Source organism: Lithobates pipiens, unplaced genomic scaffold, assembly GCF_037356315.1.
Source record: "Lithobates pipiens isolate NorthernLeopardFrog02 unplaced genomic scaffold, aLitPip1_a1.2 Scaffold_23, whole genome shotgun sequence".
In the NCBI taxonomy this organism is placed as follows: Eukaryota; Metazoa; Chordata; class Amphibia; order Anura; family Ranidae; genus Lithobates; species Lithobates pipiens.
The window spans coordinates 232,327,264-232,350,377 of NW_027507785.1; the positions used below are offsets into that span (position 1 = coordinate 232,327,264).

A 23,114-nucleotide genomic window follows, 5' to 3' on the forward strand; every position below is an offset into this window, starting at 1 on the left:
TACACTTCCATTACAAGCTTTCTGTGACTCTCTGTAACAGGGGGGGGGGGGGTCATAGACTTCTGATAAGTAAATCTTTACACATTGGTGGTAGATTGAACACTGCTCACAATTTGAAGATTTTATTCATTTATGGATGGAATTTATATGTTCAATTTTCAAGTCTACAGTTTTAGTTTTGCATGGGTGTTTGTTATTAGTGTGATCACATTTATTTTTAAATGGTCACCAATTTGGGACTCTAATGTCACCCGTTTGCAATCATATAATGAAAAATAAGTGAAAAAAACTTCAGAGTATATACACATGTACAGATTTGTGTTTAATATCCTCACATATTTGTTGTCACGCAAAATTGCACCTTTGTATATGGTCAGCGCGTTTTTGGTTATTTACACACAATTCAATTATTTTGTGTCACTGGTTTAGCGCAACTCTTATTTGCCAGATTGATGTCCTCAGTTTGACCGCTGTCGGAGGAAGCGCTGAGAGGCTTGGGCAATCTGGATGTGTAGATATGCATCTCTTAGGTCTAGGGAAGCCATGAAGCAGTTTGGAGACAACTTTGTTATCAAGTGGATTGTATCCATGCGAAAATGCTTGTAACGGATTGACCCGTTTAAGATTTTCAGATTCAGAATCAACCGATACTTCCCCCGAAGGCTTTTTTACCAGAAAGATGTGTGAAAAAAACTTTTGCCCTCCTGGGGCTTCGGGACCTGGACAACTACATGCTGCTGGATCAGCTTCTGTAACAGGTTCATCATTGTGGAGGCTTTTTCTCGCTCCCTCGGAAGGGCCGCAACATAAAACCTGTTTGGAGGAGGCTCTGACAATTCTAGATTGTAAACCTGAGCAATAATATTTCTTGCAAACAGGCTTGACGATGTTTTGTTCCACTGTAGGAGGAAGGCCGACAATCTACTGGAAATGGACCATCACTTGTTTTTGGGTGGCTGGTCGGAGGGAGATCTGAACAGAACTCTTCCCCTACACTTACCTTTGGGGGTTCCACAGACTTTTGCTGCCATCCCTACTCTTTTGGGGCTGTTGAACAGCATGAAAAATTTTCTTCACTGCCTGCTTATTTTTGGCAGGGAAAGCCTTCTTGTCCGCTGTCCTATCTAGGATTGTTTCCAAGTCTGGACCAAAAAGAAGATCCCCGAAAAAGGTAACCCGCACAGCCCAATTTTGGAGGCTGCGTCGCCAGACAGCTCGTCTAGCCAAATTCACCAATAAATTCATGAACTAGTTGCCATCTTAAAAGGGATTGTAAAGTGATTTAAAGTGATTAAAGTGATTAAAGTGATTTTTTTTTTTTAAATAAACAAACATGTTATACTTACCTCCACTGTGCAGCTCGTTTTGTACAGAGTGGCCCCGAACTTGCTCTTCTGGGGTCCCTCGGCGGCTGTCTCGGCTTCCTCCCGCAGATGCTTCTCACGTTCATGCGAGCTCCCTCGCATGGTGAGAAGCATCTGCGGGCGCGCTCCCGTGATACAGCGGGCGGCTATAGCGTCAGAGGATGTGATTGACAGCTGCGCGAGCCAATGGCTGTGCTGCTTTCCATCCATCCACTCCAGCCAATCAGCGGCGAGGCTGAATGGTGGAAAGGATGTCGGGGGACGAGCGCGGGACTTTCGAGGGGTGAGGCAAGTAAAACAGGGGGGGGGGGGGGGCAGGCACTGTCAGATGTTTTTTCGCCTTAATGCATAGAATGCATTAAGGTGAAAAAACATTTACCTTTAGAACCCCTTTAATTGGTTCAGCTGATGCATCAGCCATGTATTTCACCGCCTTTAGAATCAACGGAAAGGATTACAACAAATCCTTCCGTGATGTTCCTGCCTCAACATGACTCTTTAGTTTCTCTACCCAGCATTTCAGATTTCTTGCCATCACTGTGGATGCCATAGCTGGTTTGAGACTGGCCGATGTCGAATCCCATGCTTTCTTCAAAAGGGAATCGGCCCTCTTATCAATTGCATCCTTGAGTACCCCCATATCCTCGAATGCCAGGTCTGTTCGACACGAGACTTGTGAAAAAGCGGCATCAACCCTCTGCTTTTTATTCCACACTTCTGATTCTTTGTCATCAAAGGGAAAACGCCTTCTGAGGGTTTTGGAAAGGAAAGGGCCCCTCTCTATTCCCTTTTGAGCGTGTCTGACAATACTTTATGGACTGGGAACACCCTGCATTTGGTGTCGTCCAGACATTGGTACATTTTATCATGGACCGACAACTGGACCTTCTCCTCTTGAATATCCAGGGTTGTATAAACTGCTTTCAACAGCTCGTCCACTTCCTTTAAGGACAGTTTGCACCTAGAGCTATGGCTGTCATCTTCCTCTTCCACCTCATCCTCTGAATCCCGGAAAGAAGAGTGCTTGCACCCTCGTCCTCTGACTCAATAACCTCCACTGGTTTAGAGGTAGATGCCCTGGGATCGAGTGGTGGTGGTTGCTGACTCCCGGTCTGGCCTGGTGTATTCTGGACCAGTAACGTCTTAACCGAGCTCAGCGAGCTTGTAAGCTTGTGGACCGAAGAAAACAAGTCTTTCTAATGCTGTGAGGTTTCTTCTTCCACTAGATCCTTAATGTATGACCTGCATAAGGCTTTTTGCCACGACTGAGTGGATTCTTGCACAAAGGGCACCTTTTCTCTGGGTTTAAGGGTTTCCCTTTCACTAAGCTTTTTTTTTTCTTGTTGCAGGAAAAAAGGGGAGGTGACCCACTCCTTACTGCAAGTCCACTACAACGTGTTACTGTACCCAGCCAAAAGGAAGACTCCAGAAACCTGAGTGAAACAAACAAAAGGCAACCTCCTCCACCAAAGCTACATGGTCCCAGATAAGTAACCCCTGACCCTGTAGTAGCAGGCTCCCCTAGGAAGGAAACACACAGACCTAGCAAAAAAAATAAAAAAATAAAATAAAAAACCCCCACAGGCCATGAAGGAAAGAATCAAAAAAGGCACCGCTGTGCCCCTCTTACCTGGGCCTGACCGGTGCTTATGGTGTCTGCGTCCACCGTCGCTGATGGCCTCCCCTCCCTCTTGCAGAGAGTGCAGCGGGGAATGTAAAAAACGTCCGCTTTTAAATCTTCCTGGTTTTGGCATCCTCCGCTGGCTCGGAAGCAGAAACACCGGCCTATGGACCCGCCCCCTTGGCCTTTGCGTTCCAGGTGACCGGAACCACTCGTCGACCCACCCAGAACAGCAAGCCACGTCACTGGCCGCAGCGTCACCCGCCTGTCAGGAAAGGAAAACGCCTCAACCTCCTGCCGACCACCGCTACACTGAGCACGGGAAGAGCTGGGGGCTTCGGAACACCCTCCGAACGTGCCGGGAGGGTGCTGGGACGGTCACAGAAAACAAGCCGAGAGGTAATCCTTTTCCCTCCACCCTGGAGAGAGCGCAAACCCCCCCCCCCCTTTTGGTTCCCACAGGTGCTTCCACCATGGAGGAGGAAACACAATAACTGAAGCCATGGTGGAAGAGGAGGGATTTAAAAGGTTGGCAGGCGTTTCCTGAAGAAAGAGGCAGAGCTGCTCTCTCTCCAGGGTTTCCCTGAAAGGCGATTTGAGAAAAAATAAATAAAAATTAATTAGATAACATTGGACCCAACACCCGCATGTAGATCCGCAGAGGAGCCCACCTGCCGAATAGTAAAAAAACGTAACGTGCAACTTGAGTATTGTCCAGGAGAAGCATACTCTGTCCAGAGCCGAAGCCTGGGTCAGGCTCAGATAAGCCAACGATCTGGGCAGGGCCAAGCAGAGATCTGATAGTATAGACTCCAACTGAGATCAGTCAAGTTCTGTATAAGAATTCCGATGCTCCTAGGAGTAATCAGAGAAGATGATCATCCAGGCAGCCCAGGAACGCAAGACCCCCACGGACATAACCACTCCAGATCCGAGGCCAACACCTTGTGAACACCCGAGGAGCGGTGGCCAGACCCGAAGTGGCAGCACCCCCCACTCATAATGCATCCACAGCAAAAACAAGAGGGAGTGCTGGAGATGGGTACACAACAGAATGCATAAGTAGCATTTGTGATGTCGACAGTTAGAGTTAGAAAGTCCCCATGACCGCATCAGGGCTTGCACAGCCCCCACTGATAACAGTCAGTTTGGCGACAAACGCCCTTGGAGGCAAAAAAAGTCCTTAGAGGAACACAGCCGGAAATCTTGTTAGAATGTCAAGACGTGAATATGCTACCATCCTAAAATCCTAAAATACATGTCTCAGCACCACTGAGCTCAGCAAATAGGGAAACTGCGGCCAAGTGACCCAACGGTCAACTGTAGTACCTGGACCAACAAGTCTGCCACTGCCCCATACAGGGGGCACAAACCGTGGTCCCATACAGGGGGCACAAAAACATGGCCCCTCACAGGGGCACAAACCTCCACAGTGCCACCCCCCTAGGAGGCCGCCGAAGCCGGGACACAAACCCTCACAGGGGGCACAGGCCATGGCCCCCCACAGGGGAACACAAACCGTGGCCCCATACACGGGAACACAAACCTTGGCCCAGGAGCACAACCATGGCATTATTTTTTTAGCACGCAGCCCGTGGGGGGTTAGCAGTAGGCCACAAAAGCCGCAGCCTAGAATTTTGGCCCGCCCAGAGTATGCGGCCCGTGGGGGAGCCGGGCCGACTGAGCTATGGCGACAGCTTGGCCGGTAGGCCACAAAGCCACGGCTTAAATTTATTGCCCACCAGCCGTGAGTGGGGCTCAGCTGGTAGGCAGAGGTCTAAATTAGCCCCAGGACCTCCGAACAACCTCCTTACAGGCCTTACCCTTACCCCAGATACACACCCCCAATCTAAAAACCTGAAGGTGGAAAACAGGGCTGTTGTCCCAAAAAGTCCCTAGGACAGAAGCCTGGACCTCACCCGGGTAAGATGGGGGTAGAGGAAGGGGGGTGGAGGAGACCCCCCCCCCACGAGGGACTGACCACCCCAGGGAGTACCCGCGCCCCCACCTCTCCAGGGAAGGAGAGGCAGGAGGCCCTTTACTTACCGCTCCAGTGAAGTGCGCGGGTAACGCTCCCAGACAGACCCATCTCTCGCCTAGATGGAGTTGTTGTCGGCCATGACTACACTGATCTCGCCGGCCGCCCTGGTCCAGAATGGGCTTGTCGCGGCCGACCCAGCGTGGAGCCAAGGTCTGCGCGCGCTCGATAGCCAGGCTGGGTAGACTACCAGGATCTATATTATCCAGCCTGCAACCCAGCCCAGCAGTTGATTACAGATCACAGGAAAAAAATAAAATAAAAAATAAAAAAATAAAAAAGAACCACAGGTCCCAACAGGGATCCAGGTCCTTGGTCCTGACTAGGCAGAAAAAAAAAAAAAAAAAAAAAAACATTAAATACCTAGAGCAGGGCGAGGGCAATATACTGATTGAAGGACAGCCCATGGGCGTAGCCAGGTGCCCGTTTTCTTTTTGTTTTGCCTAGTCCTACTCCCAATAGAGGCGATATAACCCTATTGTTATGAAGGCTGTGTGTCAATTATAGGCCGGGTGAAGAGGAAGAAAGACGGATGTGAAGCCCGCCAGGTGCCCAGTACCTGGTAAAGCCCGCCGGGTTCCTCAGTAGCTGGATGAACAGGCCGCCATATGATCGTAAAGCCCGCCGGGTGCCCCGTACCAGGTGGAGAGGTCGCTGGGTGCTCAGTAATCCTGTGTGCATACAGTGTGTGCCGCTCAGCCAATTCAAGCGGGCGATGCACTCTGTTGCTGAATGCAGAGCCTGTTAAGCCTGCACGAATTGGAGCGGTGCGGGCTGATGTCACAGCCTCTACCAATCCTAGCAGGCTTTGCATCCATCAACAGATTAGTAAAATGCATTGCCTGCCGTGATTGGCTCAGTGGTGCACACTGTATTCTACCGGACTATACAAAATACTGGTATACTGTACTTTGTCATTTAAAAGCCCCATCATACCGTGCATCAAAAGTTTAACCAGTGAGGAAGTGACAACTTGACAAGCTTGCAGTAACAAACTCTCATACTGTACCATCATATACGGTATACTGTACCTACTAACAAAGCATCATATTACCGTTTACTGTGTATACCTGGCGCTATTGTACGGGAATTACAAAGCATCATATACGGTACTGTGTCTTGCTGGCGCTACTGTACGGTATTTTACAAAGCATATGGTATACTGCGAGTACTGGTAGCCACATCCTGTACTGCACATCCAGCTCCAGATCTCCCCTTCATATAAAATACTGGTATGATTTATGGTGCTTTAGAGGAGAGGAGTCATTGTTGCTACCTACAAATTGTGGGATCTCTGGGACTTGTATTTCACCAGTTTTTTATTTATTTCATAAAAGTGATCTGAAAAGTGCAATACTTGACAGATTACAATACCTGACAGATTTCAGATTTCCTGTAGTGTGAAATGGCTGATAGACAGGGCCCAAGCATGGCTCCAGTAAGGAGAAGGAAACATGAGCCAGTTTCAAGCTCAAGGTTGTAAACTTTGCCAAGGATCATAACTGTGCTGCTGCAAGACAATATGGAGTAACGGAAAAGATGGTCCGAGACTGGAAAGCAAGGACATTAAAGTTTAGGCCAAGGGCTAAGTGTGCATTAAGAAGAGGCACCCCACATTGGTCAGAACGTGAGAAAAGTCATTCACAAAAAGGAGGAAACATGCGTGCTCCACAGTTGGATGTTTTGTGCAACTTTGTCATAAAAGCCTGGAATGATATTGATGCAGAAAAAGTAATCAAGTCTTTCAAGAAGTGTGGCATATCAAATTCATTGGATGGTACGGAGGACGATGACTTGTGGCAAGATGAAGGAGAAGCCGAAGCTGAAGCCACACCATCGGATGTGGAATTAGATCCATATGATGATTGTCTTACGAATGTACCACAAGATGTCATTGATGAACTTATGATATCAGAGGATTTTGAAGGATTTTAAGTGCTAGAAAATCAACCATTAAAATTACAGTTTAAATCAAATCTGATATTAAGTCTGATTTTTTTTTTTTTTTTTTTTTTAATGGTGTTGCCTCGGAAGGGGGTAGTCTTATACGGCAAGTATAGCCCAGAACCTAAATTTTCACTGGAAAAAGCCAAGGCAAGGCATAGTTGTAAGTTTCAACATTAACCACTTGCCGCCCGCCCTATAACAAAATGACGAAGGCAAAGTGGTTTCAAAATCCTGTGGTCATTTTGTGGTCATTGCGCCCAGAACCGGCTGCACTGCTGAACCTGCTAAAGCCATCTGGTTCTTAGAAAGGTGCTCCAGCTTCTTATCTACTGAATCCCTTAACAAGAGCGCATTATCAACCGGACATGTGAGGTTCTTATTTACAGAGGTAATCGCAGCATCAACTACTGGAACCCCCTATTTCTTATAGAAATACTCTTCCATAGGATACATTTTGGAGAATCTCTTTAGGAGGATAAAGCTGTTTATCCGGATGTTCCCACTCTGCATACATAAGCTTTCTTAGCCACACATCGATGGGAAAGGCATCCCCAGCTAGAGGAGGTTTTAATGATCCCAACTTAGAGATGGGATCATCAGAAGCCTGCACTGCAGGTAGCAAAAAAGTTGAACGAACCAACTTAGTGAGAGAGTGTGCACAAGCAAGCTCTCTTGCGGTGATACTCCTTCCATGTTAAGATCCTCAGAAGGGGATAAGCCAGTATCTTCCACATCTCTAGGAAGATCTGCCTGATCCCCGGCATCCTGAACCTCCAGAGGAAGATCTTGAGCACTTGATGGGGGATCTACTGCGTTTCATTCCGCTCTGAAGGGATAAAATCGCATCAAGTTTCTTCTCTAAACCAGCGATGGTAGAGGACAACACTTCACATGTAACATACTCAGGGGCTGAAGCTTCCCCTGATGGCTCAATCTGACTGACCGCAACACTCTCAGAGGAGGAAGACGTTCTTTTGGACAGCGTCTTAGTTTGTTGTGACCCCTTAGAAGAGTTCCTGGCCCCCTTGCCACTCATAGCTTACAGTAGAAAGCAGAGGCACTACCAGCAAAAGAATGTAACACTTGCTAGGCTATAGTACAGTACAATAACTGCTATTAGTCCTAGATATACAGTACAATATTGTCAAAAAAGGAGGATGCCTGTGTCACCAAACCTGACCAGCAACCACTCTGCTCTGTTCCTCCACTGCCAGGCAGCAGCTTCTCTTGCACAGCTGCAAATACTTTCTACATGTGTGGTCAGCGTCTGCCGCCGCTTGAAAACAGCCCCCCCCTTGCTCTTTCAAACAGGGAAGTCGAATCTCGCGCGTGAGCGCTGGCATCATGGTGGGAGGCGGCGGGGGGGTAAATTCTCCGCTCGGCGAGCGGCCGCAACTTGACAAAAACGAGAGTTAGACTTACCGGTAACTCGGTTTCTAGGAGTCGTCCAGGACAGCACTAGAGAGATAGGCTCCACCTCCAGAGGCAGGAAACACAAACCAGATCTTTAAAGGGCGGTCTCCGTCCCTTCCCCTTCAGTCTTGTAAACGAGAACTTCCCCGGAAACGGCTTCTGTAACGACAAACACTTGTCCAGCATTATAACAGCATATAGGGAGGGAATCCATGCTGTCCTGGACGACTCCTAGAAACAGAGTTACCGGGAAGTCTAACTCTCGTTTTCTCTAGTCTTCTGTCCAGGACAGCACTAGAGAGGATCAACAAGAACTTACCAGATTAGGGGGGGCACTACCGCCTTTCTCCCAAACGCCTGGTCTTGCGCTGAGATAAGGTCCAATCTGTAATGCTTCATAAACGTCGAGTAGCTTGACCAAGTTGCTGCTCGACAAATTTGTTCTGGTGTTGCTCCAGCTCGCTCTGCCCATGAGGTCGATAGTGCCCGTGTGGAGTGAGCCATGGGGGAAAAAGGACATTCCATTTTCATTCCTTTGTAGGCTTCAACAATAGCTTGTTTGATCCACCTTGCAATTGTATTTTTTGAAGCTTGTGACCCTAATTTTTTTACCCGCATGTAAAACAAATAATGCATCAGATTTTCTAATGTTTTTTGACATCTCCAGATATTGTAAGACACAGGCTCTCACATCCAGTTGGTTAAACTCTACCTCCTTAGGATTAGTGGGAGACCCACAGAATGAAGGTAAAACAATTTCCTGTGTTCTATGGAACTTTGTCACTACTTTGGGTAAAAACCCAGGGTCCATGCGCAACACCAGCCTATCTTCAAAAATTTGTAAAAACGTCTCTTTCACCGAAAGTGCCTGAAGCTCGCTAATGCGTCTGGCTGTGGAAATAGCCACTAGGAACACAGTTTTAAGCGTGATCCATTTCAAGGAAGGTTCTTCTTCCAGAGACTTTTTTACCCATCCCTGTAACACAATTGACAGGTCCCATTTGGGTAAAATTTTGAAAGGAACAGGTTTAATCCTGGTCAACCCCTTAAAGAACCTGCTAACTAGCGGGTCTACCGCCAGAGGTTGATCCAAAAAAACAGACAGGGCCGCAATTTGTACCTTTAAGGTACTAATGGCCAGTCCCTTATCCACACCGTCTTGTAAAAACTCCAAGACTGTCGGGATACTTAGACACCTTTTTAGTGTCCAACCATGAACAAAAAACCTTCCAGTACTTAACATAAATTGCTTGGGTTACCTTCTTTCTACTAGAAAGAAGTGTTTTAATTACCCTATCCGAGAGTCCCTTAGACTTCAAGAGACTCTCTTCAGACGCCAGGCCGATAACTTTAGGGTCTGCAGTTCTGGCAACAGAACTGGACCCTGGGACAGCAGATCATCTCTCTCGGGCAGTATGAGGGGAGGCTCGTCTGTCAGGCCCAGCAGCATCGAGAACCATGGTCTCTTCAGCCAATACGGCACCACTAGTATTAATGTGGTCTGTTCCTGCAAAAATTTCCTCAGGACTAGAGGAATTAGCTTGAATGGGGGGAAGGCGTAGCAAATGTGAAATGCCCAGCTTTGTGCCAAAGCGTCTATCCCTTTTGCCCCTGCCTCCCTCTATAGGGAGAAGTATACTGGGACCTGGGTGTTCGCTTTCCTGGCGAACAAGTCCACTTCCGGAAGACCCCATTTGCGCACTAACAGCTGGAAAATCTCCTTGTTTTAGTGACCATTCTGATTCGTACACCCGGTGTCGACTCAGAAAGTCTGCCAGGTGGTTGTCCACCCCCTTTAGATGGACCGCTGAAACCGATTTTAGGTTTTCTTCTGCCCAATGCATGATCGTACTTGTTAGCTTGATCAAGGACGGGCATCTTGTTCCTCCCTGCTTGTTTAGGTAGGAAACCGCCACTATACTGTCCGAGAGGACCTGTACATGGTGGTCCTTCAGATCCCTGGCAAACGCCCTTAAGGCTTCCCAGATTGCCTGCAACTCCCTCCAATTGGCCGACCTCTGGGACTGTGTCTTCCCCCAGCATCCTTGGGCTACTTTCGACCCCAAGTGGGCCCCCCAGCCCCAAGCACTGGCATCCGTGGTGATGCGAACAGACACTGGAGGAGACCACCATAGACCCCGTACTAGGTTCTCCTCTCTCTTCCACCACCAAAGAGACCTTTTGGTCTTTGAGGATAGATGGATAGTGCCGTCCAGGGACTCTTGTGTTCCGTCCAAGCTGCTCAAAATATTGTCCTGGAGACACCTGAAATGAGCTCTTGCCCAAGGAACTGCAGGGATTGTTGCCACTAATAAGCCCAACCCTGCCATAGCTGACCGGATGGAAATTGTCCGATTGGACTGCAAGAAGGTTACCATATCTTTCACCTTTTCCACTTTTTCCCCTGTGAGGAAGACTTTCTGTGACACTGAATCCACCAGAAAACCTAGATACCGTATGGCCTGTGTTGGTATCAGGTGCGACTTTTCTTCGTTTACCAACCACCCCAGCCTTTTTAGGCAAGAGATAGCTACCCTCAGATCTCCCTGCAGTTGGAGCTTTGAGGGGGCGAAGAATAAAAGGTCGTCCAAGTACGGTATGACAGCGATCCCTTTCAGCCTTAGGGGAGCCAATGCTTCTGCCAGGACCTTGGTGAATATCCTGGGGGAAGAAGACAGACCGAATGGCAGAGCCCTGAATTGGAGGTATCGAATCTGACTTCCCCAAAGAATCGTTATCCTCAAATACTTTTGAGAGTCTTCTCGAATGGGGATGTGTAGATACGCGTCCCTAAGATCGAGAGAGGCCATGAAACAATTTGGAGGGAGTACTGATCTCACTGTAAAAATTGTTTCCATCCGGAATTTCTTGTAAGTTACCCACTTGTTCAGTAACTTCAGATTCAAAATCAACCGGAATTTGCCTGACGGTTTCCTCACTACAAACACGTGCGAATAGAAACCGTGATTTATTTCCTGTGGCGGGACTGGCACTAGAACCCTCTGATCTATTAAATCGCCAATTTCTGGGGATCTTTGGGAGGCTTGGTCAGACACAAAATACAGTTCAAGCACATCCCACCTGCAAGGATGTAACCCTCCCTGATGATCCTCAGAATAAAAGAATTTGGGGTAGCGTTTTCCCACTGGGAAGAACTGCCCCAGTCTCCCCCCCCACAGGAACCACGTCACTGGGATTTAGTGGTTTTTTTTTAGAAGAGGAAAAGAGATTGCCTGTTTTCCTCCCATCCACTGTTTCTTAGGGGTTGACTCCTTAGAGGTCTGTCCTTGTGACTGTCCCTGCCTTTGAGGACGAATAAAGCGTTTACCTGTAGTCTTTTTAGATTTGACAGGAAAGGCCTTCTTCTTGTCCGCAGTACGGTCCAGGACTTTCTCAAGATACTGCCCGAACAAATAGTCTCCCTCAAAGGGGATGCCACATAACCTCACTTTTGAGGCCGAGTCTCCTGACCAAGACTTCAGCCAAAGTGCCCTGCGAGATGAATTTACGAGGGCAGCGGTCCTGGCTGACAATTTAACAGACTCCGCAGAGGCATCTGCTATATAACCTGCTGCTTTATGTAGCATAGGAAGGGAATCCAGAATTTCCTTTCTGGAGGTACCCCCTTCCAAATGGCCTTGTAATTGTTCCAGCCAGACCTCCAAGTTGCGAGCCACTATGGTCGTGGCCATTGCAGGTTTTAAGTTATTCATGGTTACTTCCCATGACCTCTTCAACAGTACCTCCATCCTTTTATCCATGGGTTCCTTAAGAACACCCATGTCCTCAAAGGCGAGGTCTGTTGACTTTGCACACTGGGAAAAAGCTGCGTCTACCTTGGGCACTTTATTCCAAACACAAGAGGGGTCCTCGCTGAAGGGGAATCTCCGCTTCATACTTTTAGGGAAAAATAGCTTTTTCTCTGGTTCCTCCCACTCTTTTTTGATTGAATCTATCAGTGTGCTATGAACCGGAAAGAACCTAACTGAATCTGTCTTTAGGGTCTGATACATCCGGTCATGCAAGGACAGGGAGACTGGCTCCTCTCTAATTTCGAGTGTCTCATAAATCACACCCAATAAGGCATCAACCTCCTCGAGTGAGAGCCTGTATCTGGGAGAGCTTGACCCTTGAACAGGAACATCTCTGGATGATGCCGCCTCACTTAGGCCATCCAGAGAATCAAGTTCCTCCTCCTCTGATTCGTCACCTTCCACTGGGGTGGAAGCAGAGGGAACTGCGGCTGGTTTTGGGGTTTCAAGGTTCGCTAACATTGCTTTGATGGACTCCATTTCTTTCTGTACTCCAGAAATCAAATCCTTACAAGCTCCCGTAGCTTCCTTATAGACCAATTTGTCTATGCATGGTTTGCAAAGGGGCTTAGACCATCCTTCTTTTAATTTATTCATACATGAAGGACATCTCTTCTTCCCCCCTGACCTCTCTGGTTCTTTGGGCAGAGCCTAAGGCAAGAGGAGGAGAGAAGAAGGAAGGGAAAAACAGACAAGCTAACGTCAGCGAAACCTTAGTAAAATAGGACGCCTTCACCAAACACCTATGTGCACCCCACCAACCGCTAACAGGATTCGCAAGACTCTTTAGTCCGGATCCTGTTTGAGAGAGGGAGGGAGGAAAAACACACCTGGACCATTTCAGAATGCCTTTGCATTGATTAGTCCATTACTCCCCCCCCCCCCCTCTCTCCCAGCCCTGTAGGTACAAGACACCTCTGTGTTTGCCTACCTGAGCTGGTTCGGCTCCACTGCCACTCTCCACTGCATCCATATTCGATCGGAATCTCGCCTAACCGCCTGGAGGCTTTTCCCTTCGTAAGCGATGCAGCATGAACGCTTTGTGGCCGCGGCTTTTTAAAATAGCCGCCAAGGTCCCGAACGTCCACGCTCGCCGCGCGACCCGGAACCGGTAGTGGATTGCCGGAAGTCCTCTATCCTCCTCCTGCGTTCCACAGGCCGGAACTCGATGCCTGTGCCTGCCCCCCACCTGACTTCGCGCCCAATTTTGAACCTATTGTCAGGTGGGGAAACGACAGCCCTCCCCGGGCTTCAGAAGGAGAACGCCGGTTCGTAGCTGCTGTCAACCCGACCGGAGGACTTCAGATGTCTGTTACCAACAGGTACCCAGAACTCCTTCCCCGTCTCTTATGGGCTATCCCACCGTCAGGGGAAGGAGAGCTCCTGATCCAGCCTCCTCCTCCGGTGGAGAAAACACAAAGACTGAAGGGGAAGGGACGGAGACCGCCCTTTAAAGATCTGGTTTGTGTTTCCTGCCTCTGGAGGTGGAGCCTATCTCTCTAGTGCTGTCCTGGACAGACGACTAGAGAAAACTTTTTTTATTTTTAAAGAAAAAGGGAGGGAGCTGGCTGGCATTCAAATAGACCAAAATCGCCAATCTGGGGGCTCAGGAAGTGATCAGACCCCCCCTCCTTACCTGAGGGTCTGAGCTGGCTTGAACGGAGAGGAGAGTAGAGCTTCTGCTGTTTCCAGCGTCGCAATGAGGAGTGCTCAATACAGCCTCCAGTGGGGACACAGACAAGACATGACAATGCAATACATGGAAGGAGAGATACCTGAGAAAATCTCCCCTACCTTATCCTCGCAGCAGGGTTTATCAGAGATAAAAAAAAAAATCCAATCTTCGCCCTTCACGTTAGGCTCCGAGACCTTTAAAAGGAAACCTTCAGGAACCGGGGAACACTCAGGTTGACCCACAGTCCTGGACCTGCGAGAAGACCCTGCCAGTAAACTTTTATTGGCCTTACTACCAAAAAGTATTGGATCCCAGGGCCCAGCTCTTAAAAGCATTCGCAAGCAAAACCTCATGTCTTCGGATTACGAGGCCCGGGTACCATTCATTTAGTCCATTACAGAGATATCAGAACGGATCAGGTCAGGATGGCTGGCTCTCAAAAGATTACTGCCCGTGGAGCTCAGTAAACATCCTTACACGTACCTAAAACCTTAGACACTGGCGAAAAAAGCAAACTGAGGACTCCCAGTAGTGGGAGGGGTTATAGGGGGGGAATTTCACGGCTTAAGGGGCGTACCAGTGTCCAGCACCTGATACGCCGATATAACCCACGCAATTACTACGGCTCTGTGTCCCCTGATGTAAGAAAAGAAAAAGACATTGCCTTTAGAATCACTTTAAAGTAGCGTTCCACCCACTTTTACGACTTGATCTTAAAAGGAATGACCTCCACCGCTAGTTATTCGATAACGATTATTACCTTAAATGATGTACATAAAGTCCTAGCTCAGCCGCAGCCCAGGGCCTCTCCCTCACTGCCACAGATGACATGGTCATTCAGCTAGCAATTTGCACATGCACAGTAGGAAACCAGTGGTGAAGCCTGAAGGCTCCACTGCCCGTTTCCCTTAGTTAGAATGGCGGTGCCTGCACACAATCTGATAGATTGATTGGCCTCAGGGGACCAACATCATGGGCTACCTGGACAGGTAAGTGCCAAATTTTTTTACAGTGTTTGTAGTTACCGACTTAAAAAAAAATAATAATAATTTTGCGGCTGGAACTCCTCTTTAACTTTATGACTAAATTTCAACTTCTTGCTTGTTCCCTATTCCCTGCACAGAGGAATGAAGTGTGTGTGGGGGGGGGACAAAATACCATTCCTCCCCCAATCACCACCCACATGAAGGGCCAGAAACAGGACGAGTGATAGTCTTTTTTTTTGCAAGCTAATCTCAGATCGAATCTGACAAGTTTACTAAAGTCAAGAAAATTTGCGCGTGACGGAATTAAAAATTCAGATAAGCGATGTCATGTTTTGTAATGTATTTGTATTGCATTTTTGAATGACAGCTGTACTGATTAAACTAAAATTGTACGATCTGGCATCGTCCGAAAAAAATAAAAAAATTGTCCGATCAGGGCAGTTCATCCGATATTTTTTGATCGGCTCTCAAAATCTCTGTACCAATGATCAGATTATCGTACAATCGCTCAGAAATTGGTATTTTTCATACGATTTTCTGATTGTGTGTACCGGGCATTAGATCTATCCCCATCAACTCCCACAGCTGCTCCAAGTGATTACCGTAGCCTGCATTTCATCACATTAGACAACCCGTCAGAATGTGTAACGGAAGTGACGTTTCGTCGCCATCTTGCTATACCCCACACTCCTCCACATTAACCACTTCCTGACCGGCGCACGACAATGTACGTCGGCAGAATAGCACGGGCAGGCAAATTGGCGTACAGGTACATCAATTTGTATTTGCCGCCCTGCCATCGCGCGCGCGCGCCACCGGCGGTGCATGCTGGTTGGGACCCCCGTAAGTCCGGTCGCGGGCCCCGCGGACTCGATCGCCGCAGGGATACCCGCAATGATCTCACGGGGAGGCTGAACAGGGAGATACCGTTGTAAACAGTGTCTCCCCGTTCTGCCTAGCAACAAGTGACACTGATCTCTGCTCCATGTGATTGGAGCCGAGATCAGTGTTCACCAACACACAGCCCAGCCCCCCACAGTTTGTAACATGCCCCTAGGACACACTTAAGCCCTTCACTGCCAGTGTCATTTACACAGGAATTAGTGCATTTGTATAGCACTGATTGCTGTATAAATGACAATGGTCCCAAAAATGTCCAATGTGTCTGCCATAATGTCGCAGTCCCAAAAAAAATAAAAATAAAAAAATAAAATATTATAAAAAATTGCCATAAAACTATCCCCTATTTTGTAAACGCTATAAATTTTGCGCAAACCAATCAATCGCTTATTGCGGTTTTTTTTACCAAAACTATGTAGAATACGTATCGGCCTAAACCGAGGAAAAAAAAAAAAAAGGGGTTTTTTTTTATACGTATTTTTGGGGGATATTTATTATAGCAAAAAATAATGTGTTTTCAAAATTGTCACTCCATTTTTGTTTATAGCGCAAAAAAAAAAAAATAATTGCAGGGGTGATCAAATACCACCAAAAGAACGCTCTATTTGTGAGAAAAAAAAAAAAATGGACACCAATTTTGTTTGGGAGCCATGTCACACGACCACGCAATTGTCAGTTAAAGTGACGCAGTGCCGAATCTCAAAAAGTGCTCTGGTCAGAAGGGGGTAAATCCTTCCAGGGCGGAAGTGGTTAAAATTTCCGCTTGCCCCCATCTCAGTGTATCCAAACTGTAGAGGAGTGCAGGGTGTAGCAAGATGGCGGTGACTAAAAACTGTCACTTCTGTTACCCATTCTGACAGGTCGTCTAATCTGACGAAACACCTGCCCAGAAACTACAGAGGCTCAAAGCATGATGGGACATGTAGTATCAGGGCTGGCAAAAGGAAGGAAACAGGAGGTCAGAGAACTTTGAAATTCAGCCAGAAGGAGGAGTGACAGATACGGAAACCTGCTAAAGGAGGTAAGTTACACACAGATATTGGCATACTTCCCAACTTTTTGAGATGAGAACGAGGGACACCTATTATCAAAAGCATGTAGGCATAGGACACACCCTTAAAAAGGAGAATTGTACAAATAAAAATGATTAAGTAAACCCGCAAGTGCTTTTTTTTACCACTACTATTCCTTTATACTGGCTTTTGAAATTTACAAATGCATCAATTTAGAAATTGGATGAAAGGTTTAGCAGTGTGAAACAATTTTTGAAAGATAAAAAGTGCATTTTATATACAACTATATACAGTAGATCAGACCAAAATGAGGGACAAATGAGGAGGAAAGAGGGACAGAGGGACCAAATCAGGGACAGTTGGGAGCTATGTATTGGGGTTCTGATTCATTTACATGCACAATGTATCTCTTTTGGGGATGAAAAACTGGTGTTCTTTAACTGTAAGAGGGCAACAATATGTTAAACTACATGAAAAAAAAATCTAACACAGTATATGTTACAACATCAAAAACACACTTACTTTGGTTCCGGGGCTAGGAGGAGCAGAATTTGTTTTCCGAAAAATAGATAGAGGCACAAGGGTAGTTCGCTGTGGTAGCAATGCTACAACTGGACGTGGAAATGGAATTCTGTGAAGTTTTTGTGAAGGCACTTTTTTTGAAGTTTTTTTTTCAGTTATTTTTTCAGTTATGGTAGTATACTCACTTTCCTCTCGAGATTCTGCAAGGAAAGAGAGAGATGTTGGTACTTTATCCGTACAGGTTTCATTTGTTGCTCATTAACATCAAAAAGATGGCTGCACTGTCTGAATTTGTTCTTTTAGATCTCTGTTTAACCACTTAATCCCCGGAAGGATTCCCCTCCTTAATGACCAGGCCATTTTTTGCGATACGGCACTGCGTCGCTTTAACTGACAATTGCACGATGCTGTACCCAAACAAAATTTACGTATTTTTTCCCCCCACAAATAAGAGCTCTCTTTTGGTGGCATTTGATCACTTCCGCGTTTTTTTTATTTTTTGCGCAAAGAAAAAAAAAAAAATTCCCGCTTTAATACATATCCAAAAAATATATTAAACAAAAAAAAAAAAACGTATTCATCAGCTTAGGCTGATCTATATTTGATTTGTTTGCACAAAGTTATCGAGTGTACAAACTATGGGAAAAATGTAGGGACTTTAAATTTTTATTGTTTTTACTGGTAATCTGCACTTTTTTTTTTAGCAGGACCGTGACATTGCGGCAGACAAATCTGACCCCAAATGACACTTTTTGGGGACCAGTGACATTACATTGATCAGTGCTATAAAAATGCACTGATCAAATGTAAAAATTATACTGGCAGGGAAGAGGTTAAATGTGATTCCTGGGTGTGTTCTAACTGTAGAAGGGGGGGCTACAAGGGACATGACAGCTCGCTGTTCCCGACCAATGGGAACAGAAGACCTCTGAGATGTCATCTGGCAGAACGGGGAATCACCTTGTTTACCCGATTCTGCTGCTGAACATCACGATTGCCGGCAGACACAGAGACCGCCGGACCCGTGGGCAAGCTCCAGCAGCACACCCACCATCTCCTGTGCAAAGACCGATGTACACCTATGACGTTTTGCGCAGGAGAGCCAAGGAGTTCCTTGAATCTGGATTTAGGAGATTTCCACCTCAGTTAGTTCTAAAGAAGAGATATGGCCATCCATTAGAAAAATATGTGCTGCAGCACTTAAAGAGGAACCCTGATGGGTTTACTTCCTCTTTGATTCCCTGCAAAGACAAAGCATAATGGACTACTATGCATCGCATAGTAGTCCATTATGTGTCACTTAACTGACAGAGGAGCCAGCAAAGTCACCGCTGTCCCCTGTAGTTCCGAGCGTCCATCTTCTTGGTGGGTCTCGTTGCTCCGGCGCTATGATTCGCCGGAGCAGCGATGACGTCACTCTCGCGCATGCGCACGGGAGCCGACACTTGCGGCATATCGCCGCGATCTGCGGCTTACCCAGTGCGTCTGCGCGCCGCTGTCTACGGCGCATGCACCGTAGGCAGCGGTGGCTGTCTTCAGGTAAATATCTCCTAAACTGTATAGGTTTAGGAGATATTTCTTGGACCTACAGGTAAGCCTTAATCTAGGCTTACCTGTAGGTCAAAGTGGTTTGCAAGGGTTTACAACCACTTTAAATATACATGCATCTGCCCTGGTAAGCTGTAACTGCTTGCACTTTAAATTAAAAAGGATAGATAGAATAAATTATACACACACACATATACACACTTTTTTTCAAGACAGGAGAAGGAAGGAGAAGCCCGGGAGGATGAAGATGTGGGAGAAGATGGAGGATGAAGATTTAGTTTTTTTCTGTTATTTAAAAAAAAAAAAAAAAAAAAAATATTATATATATATATATATATTTTTTTTTTTTTTCCTTTTTACACTGTATATAGCTGGTTGCTAAGGAGGGGGCTGGAAAGCCGGCCGCCGCATCCTTGACAACAGATGAATCGTCAGCTGTCAGCGGGCTTCCCCACTGAATGTTAAAAAAAAAAATGCCAGCTAAAAAAAATAGTGGAAAAAAACAAAACAAAAAAAAATAGCGTGGGGGAACCCCCCCCCCCCAGGTCCATACCAGGCCCTTGGGTCTATGGGTCTAGAATGGATTCAAAGGGGACCCGCCCACACCAAAAATGGAGTTGGGGTACCCCCCCCCCCAAAATCCATGCCAGACCCTTATCCGAACAGGCTGCTCAGCAGGTCAGGAAAGGGAGGGGACAAGAGAGAGCCTCCCCCGAATCATACCAGGCCACATCTGGAAGCCCCCTTTAACAATGGGGTCCCCAGATTCCGGCCTCCTCTCCTCCCAACCATGTGAATGAGTATTGGGTACCCATTGACCAAAAAAGTAGTTATATATATATATATATATATATAACTACTTTTTTGGTCAATGGGTACCCAATACTCATTCACATGGTTGGGAGGAGAGGAGGCCGGAATCTGGGGACCCCATTGTTAAAGGGGGCTTCCAGATGTGGCCTGGTATGATTCGGGGGAGGCTCTCTCTTGTCCCCTCCCTTTCCTGACCTGCTGAGCAGCCTGTTCGGATAAGGGTCTGGCATGGATTTTGGGGGGGGGGTACCCCAACTCCATTTTTGGTGTGGGCGGGTCCCCTTTGAATCCATTCTAGACCCATAGACCCAAGGGCCTGGTATGGACCTGGGGGGGGGGGTTCCCCCACGCTATTTTTTTTGTTTTGTTTTTTTCCACTATTTTTTTTAGCTGGCATTTTTTTTTAACATTCAGTGGGGAAGCCCGCTGACAGCTGACGATTCATCTGTTGTCAAGGATGCGGCGGCCGGCTTTCCAGCCCCCTCCTTAGCAACCAGCTATATACAGTGTAAAAAGGAAAAAAAAAAAAAAAAAAAAAAAAAAAAAGCCTCAACCCTTTGCAAAAAAAAAAAAAAAAAAACAAACAAACAGAGGCACAAAAATATACATCACACCCCTTGGAAAAAAAATCACTGAAATCAATGGCTTTCTGTAACCATCAATGAATTTTACACCTTTTTACTGGAACTTATACTCCTTCACCAACTGTTCCAGGTCTCTGATTGGAAGGGTTCATTTTGCCAACTGCTGTTTTGAGATTTCTCCACAGATGCTGTATGGGATTTAGATCTGGGCTTATTACTGGCCAGTTCAGTACACTCCAGCACTTTTGGTCTTAAACCAGGGGTGCCGAACCTTTCAAAGAGTGAAGGCCACTTCAGCGACTGTCACGGTCCGAGCAGAGAGCGTGGACACAGACACAGCTAGCTGTAGCCCATGAGTCCTTAGGTGCCTCAGCCCGCAGGTGCACCTGTGAATCAGTTTGAGAGCAGTCTAATAACCAGTGCAAAAGATATGCCCATACACACACACACACACACACACACACACACACACACACACACACACAGATTTTAGAATATAAACTGACCTTTAATAAAAACTTCCATTCAGGAATCTTCCTTGCTGCAGGTATTGCCGGCTGTTTGTCCCAGGCAGAGTGAAATTGGTATTACTCCACCTGTGGCTGGAGACAGCACTATACAGGAAGCATCAGCTTATGGGGGTCTTCCTCCCCTGCAGCTGTGCTTTCATTAGGGACAGCTCCATTCAGAACAGTGATGCTCTGGGATGGCGGGTAAGGAACCCGTAATCTAGGCTTGCCAACCCACCATCCTAGAGCAGAAGGTCGCAGGCCACATGTGGCACATGGGCCAGCGGTTGGGTACCCACCATCAAACCATTTCTGGGTGCTTTTTGACATGTGCTGTGGGTCATTGTCCTTCTGCAAGACCCATGACCCCTGACAGAGAATCAACTTTCTGACACTGGGCCCTACATTGCACTCCAGGATTCTTTGTTAGTCTTCAAGTTTCATAATTCCATGCACACGGTCAAGCCATCCAGTGCCTGAAGCAAAGCAACCCCAAAACATCAGTGAATCTACACCATCTTTGACTGTAGGGACTGTATTCTTTTCTTTAAAAAGGCCTCATTTCGGTTTCTGAAAACCGTAGAATGATGGGCTTTACCAAAAGTCTGTCGACAGCACTTTCTCCCAAAAGGATTTTGGCTTCTTTTTAGGTGAGTTTTGTCAAACTCCAATCTGGCTTTATGTTTGTGTCAGCAGTGGGGTTCCTCTTGGGTCTCTTACCATGGTGTCCCTTTTCATTCAGATGTCGACGTATAGTTGGAGCTGACCGTTGTACTCTGTGCCTGAAGGACAGCTTCAATTTGTCTGGAAGGGGGTCAAGGGTCTTTATTCACCATTTGAACAATCCTTTGTTGCAGTCTTTGATCAATTTTTTACGTTCATCCACATCCAGGGAGATTAGTTACAGTGGCATGGACTGTAAACTTCTTGACACTGTTGTGCACAGTGGACACAGGAACATTAAGATCTCTGAAGATGGACTTGTAACCTCGAAATTGTCAATGCTTTTCACAATTTTTGTTCTCAAATCCTCAGACAAATTCTTTGCTGCTCTCTCTTCTTGATGCTCCATGTGGCACACACAGACACAACAGAAAGGTTGAAGCAATTTTTCACCATTTAATTGGTTGCAGGTGTGATTTCTATATTGTCAGCACTTGTTAATACAGGCAAGTTAAATTACAAATTACAGGAGCATCACAAGCTTAGCATGCAGTTATTTTGTGAAGGTGCCAATAATTTTGTCCAGTACAAATTTGGAGTTTTGCGTGGAATGTGTCAGATTGTATTGGTAAGTCAAACAAAAGAAATAAATATGCAAATACCTAAACATTTGTAATTGCAACAATTTTCTGGGCGAAGTGATGTATTGCCTGACAGAATGCAGGGTGACTATTGTTTGGGCATGGCACTATCGTATACACACACACACACACACACACACACACACACACACTATACAATATCCATTGTAGGTGCTATAACTTTCATGCAAACCAGTCAATATACATGTTTTTTTTTTTTTTTTTTTTTTCCTTTAAGCAAAACACATACAGCAGAATCACCGCAAAATTTATGAAGACTTTCCCCCCCCCCCCCCCCCCATTTATTGGATAGGTTTTATAGCAGAAAGTAAAACTTTTTTTTCTTTTTTTCAAGTTTTCAGTATTTTTTCATTTATAAATCACAAAAACTTAAAAAACCCAGTGGGTTATCAAATACTACCAAAAGAAAGTTCTATTTGAGTGAAAAAAAAAAAAAAAATGAAATAAACTTTGTTTGGGTACAGTGTTGCATGAATTACTAGGTAATAGCAAAAAAGACTAAGTTAGACTTACCGGTGACGGTATTTCTAAGAGCCTTTCAGGACAACCCCGGACAGAGTGTAGCTCCACCTTGTCATTAGGAAACACATGCCCACTTTAAAAACACCTCCTCTTCCTCCATGGCTTCAGTTATTGTGGCCTTCCGACACTGGAAAACAAAGCACAGAAAGCACAACACCATGGTAGAACTTAATACATTTACTAAGCATAACCTAGGGAGGGAAGTAACGGTGGTCCTGAAAGGCTCTTAGAAATACCGTCACCGGTAAGTCTAACTTAGTCTTTCTCAAATCGCCTTTCAGGACAACCCCGGAGAGGATAACCGAGAAACTTACCCTAAGTTGGGACTACTGCCTGCAGTACCTTCCTGCCGAAGGCCTGATCTGCCGCAGATAGTAGATCTAACCGGTAGTGCCGGAGAAATGTCGAATAACTGGACCAAGTGGCAGCCTTGCAGATTTGTTCAGGCGTTGCACCGGCCCTTTCAGCCCAGGAAACTGCCGTGGATCTAGTAGAGTGGGCAGCAATACCTGAGGGAGGTAT

General features: G+C 46.4%; 1 protein-coding gene across 1 annotated transcript in view; it reads right to left on the bottom strand.

The window, feature by feature from the left end:
• BRDT (bromodomain testis associated) overlaps positions 1–23,114 on the bottom strand; it is a 273,701-nt gene that overhangs the window by 185,740 nt on the left and 64,847 nt on the right. Inside the window, exon 5 of the mRNA XM_077452924.1 lies at positions 17,292–17,491. Within this exon, the coding sequence (XP_077309050.1) occupies positions 17,292–17,491 (200 nt within the window). The remainder of the gene's footprint in view (positions 1–17,291; positions 17,492–23,114) is intronic.